Source organism: Zymoseptoria tritici, chromosome 10, assembly GCF_000219625.1.
Source record: "Zymoseptoria tritici IPO323 chromosome 10, whole genome shotgun sequence".
Lineage (NCBI taxonomy): Eukaryota > Fungi > Ascomycota > Dothideomycetes > Mycosphaerellales > Mycosphaerellaceae > Zymoseptoria > Zymoseptoria tritici.
In genome coordinates this window covers 1,460,347-1,483,635 of record NC_018209.1, presented here as the reverse complement: position 1 = coordinate 1,483,635, position 23,289 = coordinate 1,460,347, and the positions used below count along the sequence as shown (strand labels likewise).

The window sequence follows — 23,289 nt, the reverse complement described above, 5'->3', positions numbered from 1 at the left end:
TCTCTTCACGAATGAAAACCTGCCATGCGGGCCTGACGGAGCGTTCGATTCGCAGTGGATCTTCTGCGACAGCTTCGAATATATGGTGGTTTCTGAGAGCAGCCACGAGGCGCGGAGTGGCGCTGAATTCTGAGTCGTCTTCTTGTATGCACATCATTCGTTCCGTTCTGTATGATCTCAATAATCAATGCCGCTTGGAGCACTTCAACGTCTTCGTGAGACGTAGTCCCGTCGTGCGAGTGCTGAAGAGCAGGAGCATCAAAGATGTGCTCTTCGGCGATGTCAAAGACCGTGCGCGCAAAGAGTTGAGGTCCGTTGAGGGCAATGCCAGACATCCGAACAGGAATACTGCCAGTAAGAGGTACGAGGTAACAGTCTCACAGTCGAAGCTGGGACGATGAATGAAAGGATAGAAAGGGTTGAGCAGTCGGAAGTAAGTCTGAACAGCCAATTGCAGATTCCTCGCTGTGAAGACCTGCTCTGCAAGTCGCTGGTCGAAGTGTGCATCGAACGTGGGGTCCTTCGCCAAAAGGCGAGCATGTGTGGAAGCCAGTTGTTGGCGTATCTGAGTAAGGCGATCGTTCAAAATAGCATCTGTTCGACTCGGCGGAGTCGGAAAGGCTACCGAGTTTACATCCTCTGGAGCGTAGCTTGTGAAGTCGAGGAACTCGGTTGCCCAGCTCTGTTGATCCCAGAATAGAGCGTCGAAGTATTCAAGACTGAAGCCCGATGCAGGCGGAACGTCCAGAATCTCATCATATGGCATGGAGTCAACATGCTGGCCGTCGTCCACGTCGAGGAGCGTGGCTGTCGCTCTATGTTCTGCTGGAGCGGTAAAAGCCAGTCGAAATGAGATTGGCACTTTCCCAGGCACATTATTTGGTGAAGTAGGTGCAGCTGCTATTGCTGCTTCTGAGACCTCTGGCTCGCGGCCCGGTGTGTCGACATCAGGAGTCAACCCGTCGAACTGACGATGCTGGTATGAGCAAGGCACTTGTGACGAGACACAACGAGCGCATGGAGAGCCGCCATCGCAGGCCAGCTTTCGCTGCGAGCAGGTGACACAGGCTTTTCGCTCTCTACCGCCACGTCTGCCGGGTTCCAATACGATGGGCTCGGTCTGACTCCGAGAACATGCGGCAACGTGTCGGCGAGCCGTGTCGCTGAGTCAAGGTCAGCACTAAGGATGCCAAAGGTCTGTGTAATCGCTCACAGTCTTGAAAATCTTTTATCACAAGAAGGGCAAGTCGCTGTTACTCTGCCATTGTCTGAAAGTATATCAGCAACCTGTCGCTTTGCATAGAAGGCGTTCCGTCTTGCATAGAAGGCGTTCGAGACTGACGGAGTGCTTCGTGTCGACGTAGGTGGCTGCTGGTTGAGAACGTCTTTTCGCAGATGCTGCAGCGGTGTCCTGAGTGCTCAGGGACACTGGAAAGCATGTCGATGTTCAGCGAATGTCCGTTCTGGAGAGTTGTGGGCTCAATGCCGGGGAGAAGAAGGTGCGGGTTCAATCCCAGTTACAAATCGTGTGTGGGTTCAACGCCGAGATCCAGGAAATCTGGGCCTTCCGACGTCACCAAGTTTTGGTCGGCTCATCTGAGCCAAGGTCTGGGGCTCAATAGCGATGGTGCAAAGCAGACTAGGTCGAGTCAGGACTTCCTAATAGGTGTCCAATTCATGCCTTGCCAGCATCTTTGCCTTTCAACAAGCAGACTGCACCACTCTTCGCTCCGCCCTTACAAGCCGGACACTCCCGCCCATGCTGCAGCAAGAGAAAGTGCAAGTCGAACTGCAAGTCCTTCGGAATCCTCGCATTCAGATGCGACTGCGTCAACTCCTTCGTGGCTTTCTCCGGCCTCCAATGCCACAATCCCGCAATGCGATAGATGTGCACATCCACGGTGAAACTGTCTCGCTTCAAGCACCAACCCATCACCACCGAAGCTGACTTTGGGCCCATGTACTTGTAAGTCATGAGCTCCCTCATAGCTTCCTCGTCCGATTTCTCGAAGAGGTGATCGAGATCCCACTTTCCGTGTCGTTCTTGGACTTGTTTGAGAACCGTGGTGATGATCATTGACTTGCGGACGTGGAGACCTCCACATTTGATCGTTTCCTGGAGTTTCTCTCGACCGCCCGACATTATTTCATCGTATGCAAAGACGGAGCCGTAGGTCTCTTTCATGCTGTTCATGGCTCGTTTGGCGTTGTTCCAGCCGGTCGCTTGGCTTAGGATGGCTACGATCATGGCGTCCAGGACATGAGGAATGGTCTCGGGAGTGTTCGGATCGTTGAACTCTTTGTCGACGGCTTCTTGATGGAGGGCACCGAGTTCTCGATGCGCATTCTTGCATTCTTCCGCTGTGGGATGTTTAAAGTCCGGGAATGGAGAATCACCTTGGTACTCGAACCATGCTTTGAATTTCTTCTCTGCGTGGCCTTCGTCGTCTTTCTGTGGCTTCTTTGGAGACTGTGGTCTATTCTCGTCTTCATCCTTGGATGATTTCTTGCTTTCTGTACTTGCTCGTCCAGTCGCTCTCCGCTTTTGAGGAGGTTCGACATCCTTTGCGGCCGACCTTGTCCGTTTTGGAGGCATGGCGAAAGCGGCGTAGCGTGTTGTTATTCTTTTTGCGGTTCTGGGCATACAATGGTGGATGAAGGTGAGGAGCTCAATGCAAGGAGAAGTCTTGTGGAAGGAGACTACGGTATGACGTGGGCCATCAATACCATCAATATTTGATGCGTTCTTTGAACGGCCCCGACGTCACGTCGGCATTGGACCCACACTAAAATGACCGGAACCCAAGTGCCTGGCCCGTTGCAATGCACTTCCGGGAGAACAATGCCAATGGAAACTCCGGCCTGACATCAGATCCATCGTGCAGGCGAAGCGAAACGACTTTCCAGCGTCATGGCTTCTCAGCAAGTAGTCTTGTCCCCACCGACGACCAGCTATAAGAAAATGTTGGTCGTGCGCCAGAGAAGCACAACATCCACTTTAAGCCAGTCATCGTTGAAAGACCAATCCCAAAGGACCTCGCGAGCACTGAATCTCCCTCTGAAGACTCCAGTCTTCTCAAAGACAATCCATTGATCTGGCTCGAAGACAGTTCTAGACTCCATCATGCCCAAGATCAACGTTGCTCGTCTCGTCGAGATCGGCAAGCCGTTCGAAGTTGGCACAGCGGACAAGCCGACACCAGGACCAAACGATGTGCTTGTCAAAGTCGAAGCCTGCTGCCTCGTACCGAACTCCAGCAACATCGTGAGCGGCGGCACCGATAGCGATGTCTTCACCCTCCCACAGCTACCCACCGTCTTCGGTCTCGACGCAGCCGGCGTGGTCGAAGCTGTAGGCGAGCGATTCTTCAACATCAGAGCCGGAGATCGTGTGTACGTGGACCCTCACTTGACTTGCGGAACTTGCCATCAGTGTCGCCGGGGAAGGACAGACATTTGCGAAAATACTTGCCTCCGGGCATACTTCGCCATGTGTCCCGGCGGTGTGAAGATGCTTACACATTATCCTCTCGGTGCATTGTCGGAATACCTGCTTTCTCCCGATGTCAACATCGCAAAGTTGCCTGACAGTATCGATCTTGCCACGGCATCTCGTTTTGGTTACATTGGAACATCCTTCGGCGGCTTGAAGACGGCACAAATCCAGCCCGGCAAGACCCTTCTCATCAACGGTGTCACAGGAACGCTCGGCTACGCCGCCGTAGCCATCGCTCTTGGTCTCGGCTGCATGAGAATCCTAGGCATCGGACGCAACAAGGAACGTCTCGCGGAACTGGAGAATCTGTGCCACAAAGGTCGTGTGCGAACAATCTGCTCCGAGGATGGCGGCATCGATGCCGTGACCGAATGGGTCAGCGAGCAAACGGACGGCTTGGACCCGGACGCTCTCTACGACTGTCTCGGCAATGGAGGCGACGCCTACACCACGAGCAGACTCGCCGGCACGGTGACGAGAGGAGGTATCGCCGTTTTGGCTGCTGGCGGCGCCGAGGGAGAACTCAGGCAGACGTACCTGGAGGCCATGAGTCGGGATGTGGCGATCTTGGGAACGATGTGGTTTACGAGCGCGGAGGTCGATGAGCTGATTGCGCTGATTGATGCGGGAGTCATCGACTTCAGCTTCCTCGGACATGAGTTCTTCCCGTTGAAGAAGGTGAATGAGGCATTTGAGATGGTTGGTAATCGACCAGGAGGCGCCGTCAATGTGGTCGTTCAGCCGTCAAAACTTGATGGTTAGACTGAGATTGGAGACAATATCAGAAAGCATACCGCGACATCCTTCATGTTCCGCGAATGTCAAGATCTGATCCTTCGTGAGGGTACTTCCAAGAAGTCACTTGCCGAACGAAGCACGCCATCGCCGAGCTTCCTGAGGAAGAAGACATGGATAAAGGCGGCATGCAGCTGCGGAAGTTGTCCACTCCACTGTGACTGTTACTTGGCCAGTAAACGAACCATTGAGATGGAACTCGTAAGTCGCCATTGCTTTGTTAATTGGACGAGATTCAAAAGCCGAAGTGGTGGCATGAGCTGGAAGCTGAGGAAGCTCGCTCACTTGAGAGCAAGCCCCACATGGTCAAGCACGCCAACATTCATCAACTGTCGCCATCGAAGTTAAGCTCCACCTCACCTCTGCGTCGACGAGGTATCCTGAGCATAATAAGCGGCTCGATTGACCCAAGTACCTTAAACTTTCTTATCCATTCCTCATACCGCAATTTTCACAACGTCTACAACTAACAATTTACATCATGCCAACAGAGTTCATCAGTCTCACCTTTCCCAATGCCTCCACGGAGCTGGCTCCCATAGCGAACGCTTCCATCGATCCGACATATCTCGCTCGATACGCCAAAAGTCTAGACGACTATGCTTTCAACTACACCTTGGTGCCGTACGACTCCTCATCTTACGATCCATTCACAATCGGAGCCACAATTGCTGCCCACACCAAGAATCTCAAAATCATCATCGCCTTGAGGCCTAATACGCTTTACCCGACCGTTGCTGCGAAAGCTCTGGCAACACTTGACCAGTTGAGCAATGGCCGAGCAGTTGTTCACTTCGTAGGACAGCTCCGACGAACCTGACCAAGACTCAACACTAACCTCTCCTCTCCAGATCGCCGGCGGCAGCGACGCAGAACAAGCCAAAGAAGGCGACTTCCTCGACAAGAACGAACGTTACGCCCGTCTGGAAGAGTATATCCAGATCCTCAAGCGAGCCTGGTCCTCCCCCGACGCCTTCGACTGGTCCGGAAAGTACTACCAATTCAAGGGCTTCACCAACCGCGTACGTCCCGTCAACGGCACCAGCATCCCGGTCTCCGTCGGTGGATCTTCCGACGAAGCGTACCGCGTGGGAGGCTCGTTGGCTGATATCTTCGGTCTCTGGGGCGAACCGCTCAAGGAGACGAGAGACCAGATCACTCGCATCTACGCTGAAGCGGAGAAAGCTGGCCGCACTGACCGTCCGAGGATTTGGGTCACTTTCCGACCCATCACTGCTGAGACGGATGAATTGGCCTGGGACAAAGCGCACAAGACGCTTGACTTGCTGACCGCCAACATCGCGGCGGGTCAAGGCAAGGTGCAGCCCAATGCTCCTCCACCGCAGAATGAGGGCAGCAAGCGGCTCCTCGACATCGCGAAGAGAGGCGAGGTGCAGGATCGAGCGCTGTGGTATCCGACTGTGACGGCGACGAATGCCAGAGGAGCATCGACGGCGTTAGTGGGAAGTTGGGAGACGATTGCGGAGAGTATTCTGGATTATGTGGATTTGGGTTGTGAGTTGATTTCGATCAGAGGGTACGACAACCTGAACGATGCGATTGATTACGGGCGGTATGTGTTGCCAAAGGTCAGGGCTGGAGTTGAACAGAGAAGTAAGAATAGGAAGGTGCAGGACAAGCAAGAGGAGGCGAAGGAACAGAACGGCGATGTGGGGGCCGTTGGTAAGGATGGGACTTGAGCGAGACGAAGGACTTAATGTATGACAACTATCCTCTCTCCCGATCGATGATATGGTGTTTCTCCCAGATACTCTTATCAAACCTATGTTAGCTTTCCGACCCCTATCGCATCATCAACCGCCCTCATCTCCCAAAACGGTGGTATTCCGTAAAGAAAGAGCCATTGTCTCGCTGTGCTATCCTTCCGCTCTGGGACAAAAGCAAGCCATGTCTTCGACTCAATCATCCAAATGCATCCTCTTCGTCAAGGAGGAACAAAGACATTCGCTGAGCATCATGTTGCGGCATGCTCAAGAGGAGCAGAATGTCGACTCTGGTGCATTGCTCAGTCAATCGACACCAGCCATCTTTCAGCCCCCCGGACAAAAGCAGTAGCCAAGATGCCTCCGAGACGTGCGCCTTTCGTTCGACCCACATACGTCCGCATTGGTCGCATGCCAGCCAAGGACGAAGACGATGTTGAAGGAATCACGCTGCGATACCACGTAGTCGCAACCGTGAACAAGAACGACGTTGTTGAGTTCTACGGCATCGACACTTGGTGGTTCCCGCAAGCCCTGATCGGCGCCTACGATTGCCTGGACCGTATTGCTGACATCTACGCTCCGCCTCGCGCTTTACGTGCGGATCCATATTTCGCAGGACCATACAATATCGACAACCTTGAAGACGCCGTGAAAGCGTGGCTGGCGGCAAAGGCAGACGGGACGTGGAAGACGCTCCAGCCGCAAGCGATTGAAGCACCACTGTGGCCTCTTCAGAGAATGGGCGGTTGGCCAGTGCAAAAAGGGCGAGACAGGAGTGACCAGCCAATCGGAGCAGTGATCAAAATCATCAACTACAGCGTTCCGAGATCCATGGGATTGCCTCGCAATTGTCAAGCGTGGCTCGACGCAGACGAGAGCTATGATACTTTCAGGGCCTTTGTCGAGACGGAAACGGAAACTTGGCTTGCAAACCGCTCTCTGGGATGGCTGCTCACGGATGATGACTCGCCATTGAGGTACTGGGCTGACTTGGAGTTCTGGGTGATGCCAAGGGGCGAGCAAGGTTTAGTGCACTGGTCGCCGACGGAAGGAATGGTGGCTGGCGACTTTTTGAGAATGTGGCAGCCCGCAGGTGCGAAGAGCCCTCGTTTGCTATATATCGAAGTCAGAATCGTCAGGGATACCAATTGGAAAGTGAAGGACACTCAGCATAAGCAGAGAGTAGGACAGGCAAATGGCGCAGGAAGGGGTGGAAAATCTAGGCGGAAGAGATAGGTAGAATAGAACGCAGCGAGGCCTGCGTTCACGAGGCCGAATGCTCGAACCATGAAAATAAATTTCGGAAGATCAACGCGGAACCGAAGGCTCAGAAGAGTGCTCTGTTGGACTGGAAGAACGCGGATTCACTTGGGTAGGACGATAGGTCCGATGAGGATGGGCCACCACGTACTTGAGAAGAAAGCCATGTATTTGATTGATGCGTCCAAATGCATCCGTCTCATTGAGCAGAGACAAAGAGTGCCATCCGGCATTCTTCTTCGACATGCTCAAGAATGCAGTCTATTCCCTCAACGGGCGATCCGTCTCTAGAACTAGTCAGTCAACGTCAGCCACCTGTTGCACCGCAAACAGAAAGCGAATCTTACCATGCCACCCAAAGCCTCCCAAACTGTAGCGGTCCCAGGATACGTCCGCCCGACATTTCGGCGCATTGGCCATCTCACATCCGGCGATCGTCCGAATCAACCCAGTGGTACCCGACTCGAGTACATGGTTGTAGCAACCGTGACATCGACCGACCACGTCAAGTTCTACGGAATCGACACATGGAAGCTTCCAATAGGCCGCGTTGGAGCATATAAGTCTATGGATTATCTTCCGTCCGTACACGTTCGACCTCCGATCGGTCCCGTAAGGCCGGATCGATATTTTCGCTTGCCACTGGAAGTCAGAGATGTCCCTGCTGCCGTGAGAGGTTACAACGGCTTGGTCTCAGAGGGCAACGCTGGGGACGCAGGGGTCCGTGCAAGATCGACGCCGCTATGGCCTGAGGATCACACCGGCGAGTGGAACTACACGCCCAATGCAGATACAAGCGGCGGGGATATCGCAGCCGTGGTGACCTTTGTGAATGAAGGTGCCCCACAGCACATGGGTCTGGAGCGGAACTTCAACCTCTGGCTAGACGCAGACGAGACCTATGCATCGTTCAGAACGTTCGTGGAAGCAACGGCACCGACCTATGATGAGAATCGAACCCTCGGACCGCTGATGAACGACGACGACTCGCCGTTCAACTATTGGACGGATTTGGAATTTTGGGTTCTGCCGAGGGGCGAGACGGAGTTGGTAGAGTGGACAAGAGAGGACGACGCAGCTAAGATGAAGGCAAGAGACTGGTTGAGGATGTGGACGGTGGCTCCAGGTGCGGTTGTCAACCGGCTGTTGTTTATAGAGGTTCAAATCGTGCCGGATCCGAGACACAGAGCGAAGGACGCAGCTTTTAAGCTGAGGATGCAGGCGGCGAACAACGCCCGGAACAACAACGGAAGTTGAAGTTGAGTCAGGAGAAAGGGGAGTAGGAGGGAGTTCGAGGGACTAAGCTTGAAATCAAATATGTGGACCGGCCGTCGTGGCACCGCCGAGGAAGTTTGAGAAAGTTGATGTAACCGATGAAGCTGGGCCACCATGAAATGCGACCCCAGCCCGGCCAAGATATCCAGGAGAATGCTATAATTGATTGAATTCTTCTCACTAAATCTTCATGTCAGCATCAATCTCATAAATCGTAACGTCAAATCGGTGACTTCGTTTGTTCTCGAACCGGACAGGACGAAGAAGAAAGAACCATTGTCTCAATCACCATTCCCACCGTTCTCGAACATGTCAAAGACATGTCTTCGAATCACTCGTCTCGATGCGTCCGGCTGATTCACAGCAAACAAAGAGCTCTAGACCACAAGATTCGGCGTGCTCCTTCAGCATGCTCAAGTAGAGCACATCGTCCATCCTTGAAGCTGTGCATCTTTCCCGAAGCGAGAACATTCATTCCTCACATCTCGAACAAAGATCAGTCGTCAAAATGGCGCGAATCAAGACTCCAAAGCCTTCTGAGTACGTCCGAGTAGGCACCGACCCAAACGATAACAAGCCATCCGTCGGAGGATCTCTTCCGCTCGAATACCTCGTCGTCGCTACGGTCAACGACGCCGATACCGTTCAGTATTATGGCATCGACACCTGGACGCTCCCCCGAGAGATCCAAGTCGGCGACTACAACACGATGGATCGTATCAGAAGCCCGTACAACAGCAGACTTGTTGCGGACAAGGTTTTCCAGTCAAGACTTACGGGAGGCACCCTAGATCAAGCCGTGAAGGACGAAGTGGATCCGCCACAGTTGAAGAAAGGAATGAAGAGAGCGCATGATCCGGCAAAGCCGCCGCCTTTGCGTCCCCTCCAGGCCGCAGTCCAACGGCAACCTCGCAAGGTGGACAAAGGGAATGGCGACATCCTTGCAGTCATCACCTTCGTCAACACATTCATCCCGAAGAACTTGAAGCTGCCGCGGAACTTCCAGGTCGCCCTCGACGCGACGGAGACGTTTGCCACTCTCATGGCGGAGATCAAAGCGGAGGCGAAGACTTTTTGCCCTGGCAAAGACAAGAATTTGGGCTGGTTGTTGGAGAGCCGTAGCTCGCCCTTGGGCTACTGGGCGGATCTGGAGATCTGGGTGCTGCCAAGGGGAAAGACGGAGTTGATTCAATGGAGGAAGGATACGGTGGGATTGGTCGCTAGGGACTTCTTGGGAGCATCCGATCCGCAATGCGAGACTGATGGCAGAGTATTGTTCATGGAGGTCAGAGTCGTACCGGATCCGGAGGCAAAGGCGAAGAATGTGGCTTTCAAGGCGAGGAGTAAGGAGATTGAGGACAGGGTGAAGAAGAGCAGCATGGGCAAGGACACTGCGCAGGAGAAGAAGAGGAAGAGAGGTGCGAGTTCGACTGCAACGAAGAGCAGGAAGAAGTCCAAAACCGGCCGTCAGACTCAAGCTGAGGCAGAGCCTGACGCAGAAGAGAGCGAGGACGAGCTCCAACTGCCGGACCCAGTCGAGGATGAGGAACAGCCCGAAGAAGAGCCCGAGCAAGAGCCCGAGGAGGAGGAAGATGAAGAAGAAGCCCTGGTTGAACCCGAATCACCCAGGAGCAAGAGAAGGCGCTTGCAAGAGACATTGGAGAAGGCTCAACGAGAGCTCGCCGCGATGAACACAGCTACCGCGGCCAAACAGTCGAAGAAGCCGCAACGACAAGCTCGTGGGACTGGGGGGAGAGGAAGGCCTGCAACACTGACCCAAAATCCGGCCGACGAGGACATGATCGACGAGGAAGAGGAAGAGCACGGCAACCCACCAGCACCAGGAAGAGCCCCAGAGTTCTATGCATCTGAGTTGCCTCCAAGCCAAGGACCTGCGCCCAAGATAAGATGTAAGACGCCGGCGAGCCGATCGACCAGACCAAGTCCACCAGCCGAGATGCTACCGCCTGCTCGCAAAGCCAAAAAGGCAGCATCGCGTCGATCAGCCACGATTGCAGCGTCCCCTCCTGTAACCAAGACTTCAGCCAAAGGAAGGAAAGCATGGCGGTGAAGAAATCGGTGCCGTTGAAGGAATTGTGAAGTCCAGAGAAGTTTTTGAGGTCGGATCCTGGTATCGAGATAGAACGTGGGCGATGCAGAGATTGACCACAGAGTAGAGCTGTCAGGCAGGAAGCAGCATTTTTTGTCGAATAGGAGTCGCTGGAAAGAGAAGCAGATGTTTGATGTCGCGACCCAGATCTGTAGCAATATTTCGAAGAGTAGAATGAACTCGAGTTGAGAAACCACGGATTGAAAGGTCGATATGCCCATGATGCTCAATCTCAAGTAGGCGTTCCGGACGAGTGGAGCATATGAACAAGATGGCCATGAATACCTGTCCCCTAAGTCCGTATGTCAGCATTGGTTTTCAATCGTCTTGCCAGCTTGCCCCTCTTTCGCATCAGATAGAGCAAAGAACAAAGCAATCTTTGCTTCTGGAGCTTTCCTCATCCGTCTCGAGACAACGCAAAATGTCCGCCATCTCTTCCAAATGCGTCCAACGCCGCGGCAAAGAACAAAGCTCATTGAGGCTTCGTACGAAAGTTCCTTTGCGCATCCAACACGCTGCCTGTATGCCTGCATGCCCAGCTTCGATCTACATTCCAACATCTCCATCTAAGGCGTAGGATCGCTCTAGCTCCTCAGAACAACAATGCCTCCAAAGAAGAGGCCTGAATATCACCGCGTCGGCAACATCCCCGCCGAAGACAAGATCGTGCCGCAGGGCAGTGAAGCTCTGGATCTTCACTACAGAGTGATCGCCACGATCTCTTCCAATGGGGCAGTGAGATACTATGGCGTCGACACCTGGACACTCTGGAGAACTTGCGTGGGAGCTTATGGCTCCTTAGAACCGCTCCCGGACATCTACAATCTCTTGCAACCCATCAACCCTGACCCATATTTCAGACGAGCCCTTGCGGGTCGGACACTGCATGATCGGGTGAGGGAATGGAACGGACTGACCGATGATGAAAAGAACGCCCGCAAACGACCGGCGCCGCCTCGCCGGCCTCGAGCTCGTAGTGCGCCATTGTGGCCGCAGGATGCAATCGTCCCATTTGCGGCACCACCTGCTGGCACTGGAGATAACAGCAGAGCCGATATCGGTGCGGTGATCACCTTCGTCAACAAGGCGGTGAACAAGAATCTGAAATTTCCGCAAAATGAACAGGCTGCTCTTGATTGGGATGAGACGCATACGTCCTTTTTAGCGTTCATCAAAACCATCGTGATACCGGATCCGACCCCGGCGCTGCCCAATCGGACCACGACTTTGGGTCGGTTGCTGACAGACGCCAACTCGTCATTCAAATTCTGGGCGGCCTTGGAGATCTGGGTCTTGCCGAGGGGGAGGAATGACCTGGTCCAGTGGACGCAAGGGTCCAATTTGATAGCGAGGGACTTTTTGCAAACTCCGCAGCCGGGTAACAATCCGACCCACAGAGTTCTCTTCGTGGAAGTCAGGATTGTGAAGGATCCGGACTGGAAGGCGAAGGATATTGCTTACAAGCAGAGTGGTAGCGCTGCGGCAGGGCACAGGAGATACCCAAGCAGACAAGTCCAGAAAGCGGTCGATGAGGAGGACGGGGAAGAGGACGAGGAAGCGGTCGAGCCAGAAGAGGAGGCAGAGGAGGGAGAAGAGGCCCTGGGTGCACAGGATGACAACAATCAAGGCGATGATGAGCAGGATCACGATCCGCCGCCGCCAGCAGGCAACGCCGAGAGAGATCCGGAGGACGGCGACGACGCTCAGGAGCCCCAAGAACCGCGTCAGTCCGATGTAGGTGGACCTGGTGCCAGACTTTACGGCGTCATTGCTCAGGCGGCGGGTCCATCTTCGGGCTCGCCAGACGGCGAGACAAGGGAAGCTGCGCGTCCGGCAGGGAGAGTCACGAGATCCAATACCAGGCGTCAGAGTCCAGTCGTAGAGCAAGAAGAAGAAGAAGATGGCGGTGATGATCTCGACGGACCAGATGAGCAAGAGGATGGTCAAGGGCTGGATGATGATGGTGCACCGCCAGCAGGAGGGTCATCTGGAGCAGGCGATGATGAAAGTCCCGATGCTCCCGATTGGCAGGATCCGCGCAATTTTGCCGCCTTCGCTTCCAACATTGCACGTACTGGCGTAGTTCCATCTGCAGGAACTCCCAGGACGCAGACGAGACCTGCTGCCCCCGCCTCGGGAGGAAGAACAACCAGATCCATGGCCAACCGTCAGGAGTCAGTGGAACGGCCAGGAGAAGTTGATGAAGATCAGGAAGGCCAAGAAGAAGAAGATGGTCCGGATGATCAAGACGATCCAGCTGATCAAGACGGTCTAAATGATCTAAATGGTCCAGACGATCCTGTTGAGGATGACAACAACGTCGATGACAATAGTGGCAATCCTCCGCCGCCACGGCCAGCACAAGCAACATGGGGTATCTTAGATAATTCCGCACGCGGCATAGGCAGACAGACTGCAGGCAGACGGCCCATACGTAGACGGCCCACACGCAGTCCAAGTATAGAGCCGGGGTCCGAGCTAATCAGGATGGTAGCGCCCGGTATGCCAGCGTTGATGGCGTCGCCTCCTCGACGAGCCGCACCAGCAACATCTGCTCGTCCAGGCAGAGCAGCAGCGACTAGTCGATCAACCAGAATGGCACAGCCTGAGAGCGAAGAGGATGCGCAGGATTCCGACGCATCCCTGGGCAAGCGAAAGCGGCGTGGAGGAGGGTCCAGGAGGAAGAGCAAGACGCCGACCCCGGCTGGGAAAGCTCGGAAGGCGGCTGCGTCGAACAGAATGGCAGGCTCCGAAGACGGAGAAGAGTCGCAGGATTCTGATGAGCCATTGAGAAAGCGACAGCGGCATCAGGCGGAACCGAGAGGAAAGCGCAAGAGACAGCCCACAGCGAAAGCTCCGAAGACGGCCACGGCAGAGCCCGAAGACCAAGAGGAAGCGGACGACTCTGATGGTCCACGGGAGAAGCGACCGCGACGAGCGAAGAAGACGCGGGAGAAGAGCAAGTCGCCGCTCGCCGAGGAATCTCCGGAGAAATCACCAGAGCTGAGTCCGAGATCGAAGAAGAGGCGAAGGGATAACAGGAACGGCCAGAGGTTTTTCTAGCATAGATCGCGCTGCGCATTGATTTTCAGTACATTTTCATTTGCAGAGGATAGTCATAGACACACACGCTCACATAGATGCTCGTTCCATTTGCTTCTTTCCTCTCAACACTTCGACAGCCTCGTCAAATTTTGCCGGGTCATCCGATCTCTGCGAAGGCCCACCCCAGACCACCTTGCCGTCTTTGACTGCATATGAGCCGGCCGTCTGCCATCGACTTCCGCTTTCCGTTGGCCGGTTCTTGAGACCCTCTTTGGCCAATTGGAAGACACTGGCTAGAGCTCTGGGATCGAGGACGTGTGCCCAGCTGCTGACTCCGAGACCCTGGGACATCATCGGCATTGTAAGCAAGATGGCGCACAACACCTGAGCAAGAAGGACATCAAGACAACTCACCCAAGCAGCATATGCCTCCTTCTTATCGTCAACCACAACCCTCACCTTTCCCTTCGCATCGCCAGCCTCGTCCTTCGGCAGGCTCTCCAACCACTTCTGCGTAGCCGCTTCGTCGGAATGACTGACCGCGACGCAGTCTAGGTCTGGGTTTGATATCGCGATGTCACGGATCTGAAGGAATGTCTTCTCCGCGAAGGGACAACCGCAATGTCGGAGAAAGGTGATGATCGTGGGCCGGCTGGGGGAGATGGAGAGGAGGTGTGTTGATGGAGCGGCGGAACCGGGAGTGGGCACCGGGGAGGGCGGAGGGTTGCTGGGCGTCAACCAGGATGAGAACTCTTGTTGGAATGTCATTCTGGATGATACCGTGCTGTTTTCCGATGATGTTGTGTCAAGAAGGAAGATGAGGTTGAAACAAGAAGACATCACCGACTTGGCTACGTCACACGAATGAAGCTGAGGAGTTCTCCACTTCTTGAGGCACGACCTCACTTCCTTCTCAAGGACAACAACATCGTCCATACAATTCCTACCTCCATTATGTCTTCCTCCCCATCCTCCAAGCCGCACGCCTTCAACCCCAAAGATGTTCCGCTCCCACCGCCCTCCTACTCTCAGGTCTGCGTCACTCCGCTCCTTCCCACGAGCCGGCTCATCACCCTCGCGGGCATGACCGGCTGCGATCCCGCTTCCTCCTCGAATCCGAAAACCGTACCTGAGCAAGCTCCGACTGCGTACGCGAACATCGCAAAGTCTCTCGCTGCGGCTGGTGCTACGCCGAGAGACATCGTGCAGGTCAAACACTACATTGTGACCAAGACAGGAGATGCAAAGGTCGACGAGACGGATGTTGTGGATCGTGGCTGGGCGGAACTGTGGTGCGAGTTCATGGACAAGGAGGCGTATGGACATCGGCCGCCGGATACGGTGGTTGGTGTGGCTAGTTTGGCGAAGAAGGATATTCTGTATGAGTGTGAGGTGTGGGCGGTGGTGTCGGGTGGGTAGGCGAGAAGGAGCATGAGCAAGAGGACGCAGGATACTGAGTGCACTCCTGTGGTGTCGGATTCGAGCAAGAGACGATTCTCGACGGTCAGACAGTAGCTACGATCGTCGACTCACGCGAACAACAACAAAGACATGATTCGGTCAGCGAATTGCCATTTACTCATACAAAATCTACGAGACATTGTTCCTCTTCGACAGGCGCACCCACAAATCCGGCTTCATCAAGACCTGGTAGAGCTGGATCGACTCGCTGTCAGCCCTCAAACCCCACCGCAGATTTGCTTCAGCGCCAGGACTATGCCCATCAACAAGCTCCATGTCGAAGGTGAACAGCAGATGAGATATGATCAGCCTCGCCTCGAGATACGACAAATCCTCTCCGATACACCGCTTCGGCCCATATCCGAACGGCCTGCTCGCTCCCAAACGATCGTTGGCGAACTCCTTGCTCTGATACTGGTCGAGCGCTTGCAGCCAGCGCTCTGGTCTGAAATTGTCCGGTTCATGGAAGTTATCTGGCGAGCGAGACGCAGCCCACGGAGCCACGCTGACCGTCGTTCCGCCGGGCACATAGTGGCCGTCGATTGTGACACCGCCGGGAGGGACCATGCGCTGCATTGCTACGGCTCCGGGTGGGAAGAGACGCATGGCTTCGTTGATGGTGGCGCCGAGATAAGGAAGGCTCATGACGTTGTCGACTTTGATATCAGCGGAAGAAGAGATGCTGGAGCAAATTTCGTCTGTGAGCTGGCGGTATGCTTCCGGATGCGTGCCGATCAGGTACGCCCAAGCCGTGAGGGTGATCGAAGTCGTCTCCGAGCCAGCGCTGATGTACAGCATCATGTTGAGTTTGATCTCGTCGTGGTTGAGGCTCTTCTTGGGATCTTTCTCACGGAGGAGGTGGTAGATCATGTCTTGCTTCTCGGAGTCTGGCTTTTCGAGACGCTGTGCGGTCTTCTCGAGTGACTTTTTGACATGCAGCATTCTCCAGTGTGCGGCTTTGGCCGGCATACACACTTTCAACAAGAGATCCCGGAGCCAAGTATCGACGCCTGCGACTCGCCGAATGGCTTGATCGTACGATGCAAAGATCACGACTTGTCGCATGGCGCTCGCCCATTCAGTGGTCTTGTTCTGCTCGAGGCAGCCGAAGGGCTCGCTGAAGGACAGGTCGCCGATGGCGTCAAAAGTTGTAAAGGAGACTGGTGCGATGGTCAGTATGACAAAGTGGCATAGTTGGTTGGAGAGAACTGACAGTATTCCGCAATGTTGGACGGCTCATCTCGTTCGACATTCTCACGCAGCAAGTCGAGCAAGGCAGACACATGGCGTTGAATGATCTCTTCCTGCTTGTACAATGCAGTCTTGGACAATCCAGGCGCCAGAGCTCTGCGCTGCCGGGTATGCTCCTTACCCTTCGCAAGACCGACTCCAACGCAACCATTCATAGGCGACGCGATTCCGATGAAGATGGGGCTTTTCTCCAGGACAACGCCGTTCTAGGACACGAGGAATGTCAGCTTCCGCTGTTGAGGCTTGGCCGGCGACAACTGCACGATGTACCTTGAGACCGTAAATGTCGTTCCAGGCTTGATCGCTGGTGAACGTAAGCTCGTTGGGAGCAGTCCTGAGTACTGGTCCTAGTGGAAAGACTTGTCAGAAAGAAAGATGTCAAGGTTACCGTCTGCCGACTTACCATATTCCTGGTGAAGCCTGTGGTAGTAGATATGTTGCTGTCCCTTTGCAAGTCTCAGAGCGCTCGGGAGCTCTGTCGTTGCGTTCAGCCAAGGGCCGGGAAAGGATCTCAACGGATGAAAGATGGTCCGGCACAGAATGAAGATGAAGAAAGTCGCAATCAGCCCGGAAGCTGTTGCAAGCGTCAAGGTGGATGGCATGCCTTCGTTCATGTTGAAGTTGAATGGGGAGTTAATTGGGAATTTTGATTTCCTTAAAGCACCGTCGTGGACTATGGCAAATCTATGCTGCGAGTCCGTTGACTTCGTTGATAAAGGCATCCTAGTCCAGCCAGCCTCGGCGGAGTCCATCGGGCCGCAGATGCACGCATCGTGAGATTTTGTCACAATCGTCATGTCGACAGGGTATGATTACGGGCCGTAAAGCGACCAGGTATGGGGACCCTGGCAAGGTTCGACCGACGACTCGGCCAGGGGGGGGCATGTCGCAGGCGCGCATCGCGCTTCGTGTCCGGGAGATATCATACGCAATGCCTGGGCATCTCGTGGTCGGGCATTGAACCATGTTGGGCTTTGCATCATGTCCGAATGTTTGGGCCAACGCTGCAACAGGGTTTGGAAAAGACAAGGCGTGAATGAGCAGTGTCATGATGCTATTGTACACGCGAAACAGACACCTCCTCGGATCTACCAGAGTCCGAATCCCTTTACACCTCTACCAACGTCGAACGGGCGCGCTGATCGATCCGGCGTTCCTTGTATTGCTTCCCGTTCCCACCGTCATCACCACCATACGAGCGCTTTTGGCTCGCTTGCGTAATTGCTGTTGGAGCACCAACCACTTCCGCCACAACTTTGCCTCGCGGAAATTTCTCAATCGGTTGGGCAAACGCTTGTGGTAAACAAGGATTGAGGCAAACCTCGGGAAAGGCGCGCCTCACTCTTTCTGGCAATCGCAAAGCGTAGCTCTTCCAAATCTGACCCGCAGCTTGGTGTGCCAGAGCGCCGCCGAAGCCGTTCTTCTCAACAGGGCTGGAGGGAAACTCCAAGGGAGAGTCGGATCGATCGGCATCAAGTAGAATGTCCGTGAACCCTCGGAAGAGAAGTCTGTTTTCCATGGAGAAGATGAGCTCGCAACGCTCAACGCCTTGTTGTAGAACAATCTCCTGCTGGTCCAATCGATGCCAGAGCTTTTCGTGTTTTCTGGCCGCATCGATCACGGATGTATCTTCGGCCTTGCCAATGACCAAGCCCTCTTCACAGAATCGATAGCGACGCATGATCATGTGAATCGGTCCGCCGAATGCTCGCAAGAAGTTGACAACGACCTGCATCTCCGGTCTGTCTGCATATGCCGTATCCAGCGCCCAGAGAGTTTCTCGGGCGGTACGGAACGCATCGACTCGCATGTCCTCAGGAACGTAGGCAAAAGTGTTGTTTGTCTCGCCTTCAGCGCGATGCTTGTAGAATGCGATGGCATCGTACATGGTGTCGCCGATCTCGGCAAGGGCATCGAATTGTTCGTCGGTGAACCAGACGTCGTCCATGTCGTTGCAGGCCAGAGCGGCGGCGATGGCAAAGCGGCAAAGAGCGTCGCAATCCCGAAGACGGAACCAGTTCTGAGGGCTTGATGAGACTGCTTTCTTGTAACGACGGAACAGCTCGTGGTCGCGACGATCACTGGTCTTGTCGCTGGTGACCGTGAGGAAAGTCTTGTATTCGCGTGCCATGTCCTCGTGGCCAGGAGTTCCTTCGAAGAGATCGGCCAGCACTTGGTCCAGATCGAAGCCGAGAATTGGAGTATCCGACGTCACGTCCAACATAGCTCCGCGGAACTCTGCAATGGTGCCGATGATGATGGTTCTGTGAAGCAGAAGCATTAGCTTGTTTCAATCTGTCATGGCGGTTGAAGTTGAACGACGTACCGCATGAAAGCAACATATCGCTTCCAGTTGGTGTACTGCGGGATGACACTTCTCGAGTATTCCCAAGCACAAGCAAGAACCTCAGCCTTGATTGCAGCGGGCAAGTCAATGCCATTGAGATCGTTCTCAATGTCGGCGGGGTAGTACCACTTGTAAGCTGGTTTCTGCATGGTGGCTTTCGAAGATATGTGTGATGTGGTGTGCGTGTAAAAGAAGTCTTGAGCTGGAAGCAAACGGTGCGATCAAATTGCGGGCTTTCTGGCGGATCCTGCGGCATTTTATAGACTTCAATGAAGCAATGCTTTCTGAGCACGCCGTCTTCGAGTCACACCTCGCTTCGTCATTTTTACAACTCCTTTCACAATCCTCCAGAAGGTTGCGACCACCAGCAAGGTCAGATCAGACCAATGGTGGTCCGTCCTCGACTGATCGTGACGCACACATTCCCTGGATGTTCCCGATGCTACCTCCTGGATGCACCCTACCCACTGTCGGCACGGCCGGTGATATCATGTTCCTGAGACCGCACTGGTCATTTCCTCCGAGCATCGTCTCAAGTGGGGCGACGTCTCCGGGGTAATCATGCTCGCTTCTGTTCAACATAGTGACGTGGAGTCTCGTCCAGACAATACGCCGGGATACGGTTGGATCTGTCTTCCACATTGACACCGGATGAAGCGACTTCCGGACCTCGCGGCCCAACAGACGACCCGAATGGAACGACTGGAACGTCATGCTTGAATGAAATTGCCCCTATTCAGCGCCTCACTTGGGTTTGGAACGTGGACTGCGACCGGGACGTAGTGCTTCCGACGTCATTTCGTTCGATGAACTATTCACGCAGGCATCGACAAACTGACGACAGTTCTCCCAAATGATCGGTCTTGTCTCCGAGGACCAGACAATGCTTCGTGTTTCCAGTCCACGTCCTTGATATCGCCCTGGCCGGTGACAACGTCATTCCAGTGCCAGGTGAAGCTCAGAGAGATGACGATCTCTCCTCAGCCGGAGTGCACGCCGGATTATCGTCCACAGGCACTGATCTCTTACACGGAAACGGTCTGCATTGACATCCGAACGCTTGTGGTTGGACCACTGGATCTTCACGTGATCTTGTGAACCAGCAATGCCCCGGTCGTTGCTGTTCCTGACATAGTCTGCCGGCCCAATGCCAATGACGGACACCAAACAGCCGGGTCGTTGGGCTATGCAAGACTAATCTGGTCCGGAGGGTCGCGTTGTGTCGAGGGTAATCTGGCACGAGTCGGTGTGTGGCATGAAGTGAAGTCAACCCCTGCTCCGAGTATATCCGGGAGATGCCCAGTCCAACTAGACCAGGAAGCTCGGCGGATATTCCACCGTCTCACTAAGGTTCCGTGTATACCTTACTAGACTGGGCGCGAGGGGACCCTAACACGAGATCCGCGCGGGAGCATCGACCTGACCCAAGATCAATCTGTCATCTTTGCGTTCCATCCGACTGGACGCGGAATTGAAGCCTCATTTTTCATCCCGGTCAGGCTTGATGCCTGACTTCCCTTGTAGCATACGTCGCCTCGGTGATGTCAACGTCCGAAGAATATTCCAGTTGTGAAAGGTGTCCTTGGTTCACGAGATAAGGCTCCCGCGTGATCCTTGTCTCAAGCGATGTCTCAAATAGTCGTCCAGATAAGCTAGAACGATCTCGACCCACATGGAAAGGCAGATAAGCCATACATATTAGTCTCCAGAATATAGCGGAGCCGCACATCTACCGTAGATCGGCGTCTGGCACTGCGCGCCTATAGAGCATGTGGTTATCTGGGATAGTGTGGACCCTGCATCGATGGGCCTAGACGATTGAAGCCTGTACCTGGCAGAATTTTGGTTCCTGCGTCGAATTGGCTGGACCATCCTAAGCTTGGGCACTATAGAAGCACACCGAGGCGGGAATATGCCGAACCAGGTCTTGTAGAGCCCTACTCGTGCATACCGGGATTTAGCGCTGGCTTCCGACGACCACGTCGCCGCGGTCTTTGGGTAAGTGTCGACATTTGGGTCGAGTCGGATTGGTTGAGTCTCGCAGGGAGTGGCCACTACTTCACGCTTCAGCAACGCCTTATGCAAATGCAAGGCGGTCTCAGGGCACCGGCGTCGCCTTCATATCGCGGTGCATGTAACTTCCCAGGACCCCAGTTGTCTCGATGATATCAGAGCATGACGTTGGTTGGACTAGATGCGTTCCGGTCATTGATGCATATGACAAGTCCTCGATCACGGCGTTGACCCCGAGTATTTGTGCCCACAAGCTCCCGTCCATTCGATCAGACATTGTTCATACATCAGCTTGATTGTCGTCGTTCTTTGTCGTTTCTTGCAATCTGAAGGAAGCATCAACAGTTCAAGATGATCCCGACTTCTCCATCCACTTTTGCAATCTACCTCATCCCACTCTCGTTGGGCTTGTGGGCAATCACTGCTCTCACACGCAACCTTTATCGCTCTTTCTGTGGTCCTCTTTCCGACATACCCGGGCCCAAATGGCGGAAATTCACCAACCTTCCGCACCTCTATTCGATGTGGATGGGCCGGGAAGCAACAGACGTGGCCAAGCTTCACCAGAAGTACGGCGATACCGTGAGGTAGGTTTATTCTTGTGCCTGGAATGTCGAAGCAGGCTGACAGTCAAACAGGCTCGCTCCAGACCTCATCGCCTTTCTCGGTGAAGGTGATCTCTGGAAAGACATCTACGCTTCCAAGGCCAATGGAGTGTGCAAATTCCGGAAAGATCGCCTCTACTACGATGTGCCCGTCAACAATATTCCCGGACCGGTATCTGCGCAATGCGAAGCAGCCGGTAGAATGAGGAAGACCATGGCTCCTGCGTGGAGTGATCAAGGTCTGAGGCAGCACGAGACCAGATTCAAGGGCTGGTGCAAGGCGCTGGAATATCGACTCGGCATCCAGGCAAGCCAGGACATGCCGACTGATATGGTCAAAATGTTCAACTGCAAGTCAAGCGTCGATCGACATGAGAGGTAGAAGACGATCCACTGACTCATCTTCCAGGCACAACCTTCGACATCATGAGTGACATGCTCCTCTCCGAACCCCTTCACATGCTCGAAAAGGGAGAGTATGCTCCTTTGGTGTCTCTGGTATTCTGGCTCCTGAAGTACGTTACTCGCCTGAAGACGTTCCGATACTTCAGCCGCACGTACGGACCCAAGTTGCGTGGACTCATTATGAAGATTCCGGCTATCGGTCGTATCGCCAGAGAGCACCACCACTCTGTCACAGATCGTGTGGACGAGCGTATGGCGAAGGAGCCAGAGCAGCCGGACATTTGGTCGCTCGTGACTGCCAACACATCCACGGCGTCTTTGATCAGCACACAAGAGCGATATTCGATCGCCAATGAGCTGATGATGGCCGGAACGGAGACCACGGCTACCACATTGAGTAAGCTTTCGTACTCCAGGTTGCAATGCAGGGCACCATCGCTGACATTTTTGACAGGCGGCATCATGTACAACCTTCTTCAGAACCCTCAATGGATGTCCACGCTTTGCGAGCATCTCCGCTCTCAATTCGCAGACATCGAAAGTCTGAACATGGCCGCACTTCAAGGCGATAAGCTCCTCAATGCAGTCATCAAAGAGGGCCTTCGAATGTATCCTCCTATCCCAGTTGGATTCCCTCGCGAAGTTCCAGACGAGGGCTGCACCATCAAAGGACATTTCTTCCCACCGGGAAACAGACTGGCCATATACAACTATGCCACCTACAGCAGCGAGAAGCGTTTTCGAGAACCGAGGGTATTCCATCCGGAGCGCTGGATGGGTGACGAGAAGTTCAAGGATGATCGTGTTGATTCCTTCGAGCCTTTCAGTGTCGGTTTGAGAGCATGCTCTGCGCAGGTGTGTACGTCAAATTGTGCTGCCAGGGTGACTGCTAACCTGTCTGATAGAACTTTGCATGGCATGAGATGCGCCTCATTCTGGCCACCGTGCTCCTCAACTTCGAATTCGAATTGAGGCCAGAGTCGACAAATTGGGCCGAGCAGAAGACGTACATCGTGTGGGAGAAAGTTCCGCTTCAGGTGAACGTGAGGAAGCGGGTGTGATGGAGATGATCGGCGGAGGACACAGAAGCCTTGTTTGGGTCGAGGTGAGATTCGTTAATATAGAGCGAAATCCAGATCCATCCATCACTTCAATAACATCACTGCTTTCTTCTTCGAAGTCTCCGTTTGGGGTCTGGCAATAGTCGGGATTCACTGGCCTGGGTGACGGGCCAAAGCGAGGTCATCATTTTCTCGCGGCATTCAGCTAATTCCCCACGCTGAAGCAGAGCCACCACGAGATCACCCAGGCGGAGGAAAATGTCTGCGGATGTGGTGCATTCTTCGAGTGCACAAAGGGCGCTCACATTCCAGGTGTCCGTGATGACTGCCAGCACTCTGTGATGGTGAGATCTGATGGCTGGCCCCAAAGCTGAGTACAATGCTTCTCCTTGTTCGTCGCGATCGATAGTCTGGAAGTAGGTCCACGCATCAGAGTAA

General features: G+C 54.2%; 13 protein-coding genes across 13 annotated transcripts; 7 read left to right on the top strand and 6 right to left on the bottom strand.

The window, feature by feature from the left end:
• Positions 1 to 1,675: 1,675 nt before the first annotated feature.
• On the bottom strand, positions 1,676 to 1,987 carry MYCGRDRAFT_48308 (uncharacterized protein; the record flags this gene model as incomplete). Its single annotated transcript, XM_003848932.1, has 1 exon — positions 1,676 to 1,987. The coding sequence occupies one exon, from the start codon at positions 1,985 to 1,987 to the stop codon at positions 1,676 to 1,678; it is 312 nt and encodes a 103-aa protein (XP_003848980.1).
• A 24-nt stretch (positions 1,988 to 2,011) lies between these two features.
• MYCGRDRAFT_28234 (uncharacterized protein) lies at positions 2,012 to 2,464 on the bottom strand (the record flags this gene model as incomplete). The annotated part of the gene is made up of 1 exon (XM_003848931.1): positions 2,012 to 2,464. A coding segment is annotated over one exon (453 nt), but the record flags the coding sequence as incomplete, so codon positions are not given.
• A 660-nt stretch (positions 2,465 to 3,124) lies between these two features.
• Positions 3,125 to 4,258, top strand: MYCGRDRAFT_48517 (uncharacterized protein; the record flags this gene model as incomplete). The annotated part of the gene is made up of 1 exon (XM_003848972.1): positions 3,125 to 4,258. The coding sequence occupies one exon, from the start codon at positions 3,125 to 3,127 to the stop codon at positions 4,256 to 4,258; it is 1,134 nt and encodes a 377-aa protein (XP_003849020.1).
• A 514-nt stretch (positions 4,259 to 4,772) lies between these two features.
• On the top strand, positions 4,773 to 5,991 carry MYCGRDRAFT_49158 (uncharacterized protein; the record flags this gene model as incomplete). Its single annotated transcript, XM_003848973.1, has 2 exons — positions 4,773 to 5,087; positions 5,143 to 5,991. The coding sequence occupies 2 exons, from the start codon at positions 4,773 to 4,775 to the stop codon at positions 5,989 to 5,991; spliced, it is 1,164 nt and encodes a 387-aa protein (XP_003849021.1).
• Positions 5,992 to 6,372: 381 nt separating this feature from the next.
• MYCGRDRAFT_96402 (uncharacterized protein) lies at positions 6,373 to 7,254 on the top strand (the record flags this gene model as incomplete). Its single annotated transcript, XM_003848974.1, has 1 exon — positions 6,373 to 7,254. One exon carries the CDS (start codon positions 6,373 to 6,375, stop codon positions 7,252 to 7,254), a length of 882 nt encoding a protein of 293 aa, XP_003849022.1.
• A 372-nt stretch (positions 7,255 to 7,626) lies between these two features.
• MYCGRDRAFT_96401 (uncharacterized protein) lies at positions 7,627 to 8,535 on the top strand (the record flags this gene model as incomplete). Its single annotated transcript, XM_003848975.1, has 1 exon — positions 7,627 to 8,535. The coding sequence occupies one exon, from the start codon at positions 7,627 to 7,629 to the stop codon at positions 8,533 to 8,535; it is 909 nt and encodes a 302-aa protein (XP_003849023.1).
• A 526-nt stretch (positions 8,536 to 9,061) lies between these two features.
• Positions 9,062 to 10,624, top strand: MYCGRDRAFT_96400 (uncharacterized protein; the record flags this gene model as incomplete). Its single annotated transcript, XM_003848976.1, has 1 exon — positions 9,062 to 10,624. One exon carries the CDS (start codon positions 9,062 to 9,064, stop codon positions 10,622 to 10,624), a length of 1,563 nt encoding a protein of 520 aa, XP_003849024.1.
• Positions 10,625 to 12,332: 1,708 nt separating this feature from the next.
• MYCGRDRAFT_106026 (uncharacterized protein) lies at positions 12,333 to 13,023 on the bottom strand (the record flags this gene model as incomplete). The annotated part of the gene is made up of 1 exon (XM_003848930.1): positions 12,333 to 13,023. The coding sequence occupies one exon, from the start codon at positions 12,750 to 12,752 to the stop codon at positions 12,507 to 12,509; it is 246 nt and encodes an 81-aa protein (XP_003848978.1).
• A 772-nt stretch (positions 13,024 to 13,795) lies between these two features.
• Positions 13,796 to 14,476, bottom strand: MYCGRDRAFT_49046 (uncharacterized protein; the record flags this gene model as incomplete). Its single annotated transcript, XM_003848929.1, has 2 exons — positions 13,796 to 14,050; positions 14,123 to 14,476. 2 exons carry the CDS (start codon positions 14,474 to 14,476, stop codon positions 13,796 to 13,798), a joined length of 609 nt encoding a protein of 202 aa, XP_003848977.1.
• Positions 14,477 to 14,668: 192 nt separating this feature from the next.
• On the top strand, positions 14,669 to 14,917 carry MYCGRDRAFT_29567 (uncharacterized protein; the record flags this gene model as incomplete). Its single annotated transcript, XM_003848977.1, has 1 exon — positions 14,669 to 14,917. A coding segment is annotated over one exon (249 nt), but the record flags the coding sequence as incomplete, so codon positions are not given.
• A 381-nt stretch (positions 14,918 to 15,298) lies between these two features.
• On the bottom strand, positions 15,299 to 17,122 carry CYP-19 (putative P450 monooxygenase; the record flags this gene model as incomplete). The annotated part of the gene is made up of 4 exons (XM_003848928.1): positions 15,299 to 16,329; positions 16,383 to 16,626; positions 16,691 to 16,767; positions 16,824 to 17,122. 4 exons carry the CDS (start codon positions 17,032 to 17,034, stop codon positions 15,299 to 15,301), a joined length of 1,563 nt encoding a protein of 520 aa, XP_003848976.1.
• A 406-nt stretch (positions 17,123 to 17,528) lies between these two features.
• On the bottom strand, positions 17,529 to 18,916 carry MYCGRDRAFT_76577 (uncharacterized protein; the record flags this gene model as incomplete). The annotated part of the gene is made up of 2 exons (XM_003848927.1): positions 17,529 to 18,684; positions 18,747 to 18,916. The coding sequence occupies 2 exons, from the start codon at positions 18,914 to 18,916 to the stop codon at positions 17,529 to 17,531; spliced, it is 1,326 nt and encodes a 441-aa protein (XP_003848975.1).
• Positions 18,917 to 21,131: 2,215 nt separating this feature from the next.
• Positions 21,132 to 22,851, top strand: CYP-8 (putative P450 monooxygenase; the record flags this gene model as incomplete). Its single annotated transcript, XM_003848978.1, has 6 exons — positions 21,132 to 21,367; positions 21,419 to 21,739; positions 21,762 to 21,763; positions 21,795 to 22,187; positions 22,245 to 22,645; positions 22,696 to 22,851. The coding sequence occupies 6 exons, from the start codon at positions 21,132 to 21,134 to the stop codon at positions 22,849 to 22,851; spliced, it is 1,509 nt and encodes a 502-aa protein (XP_003849026.1).
• Between the last annotated feature and the right edge of the window lie 438 nt (positions 22,852 to 23,289).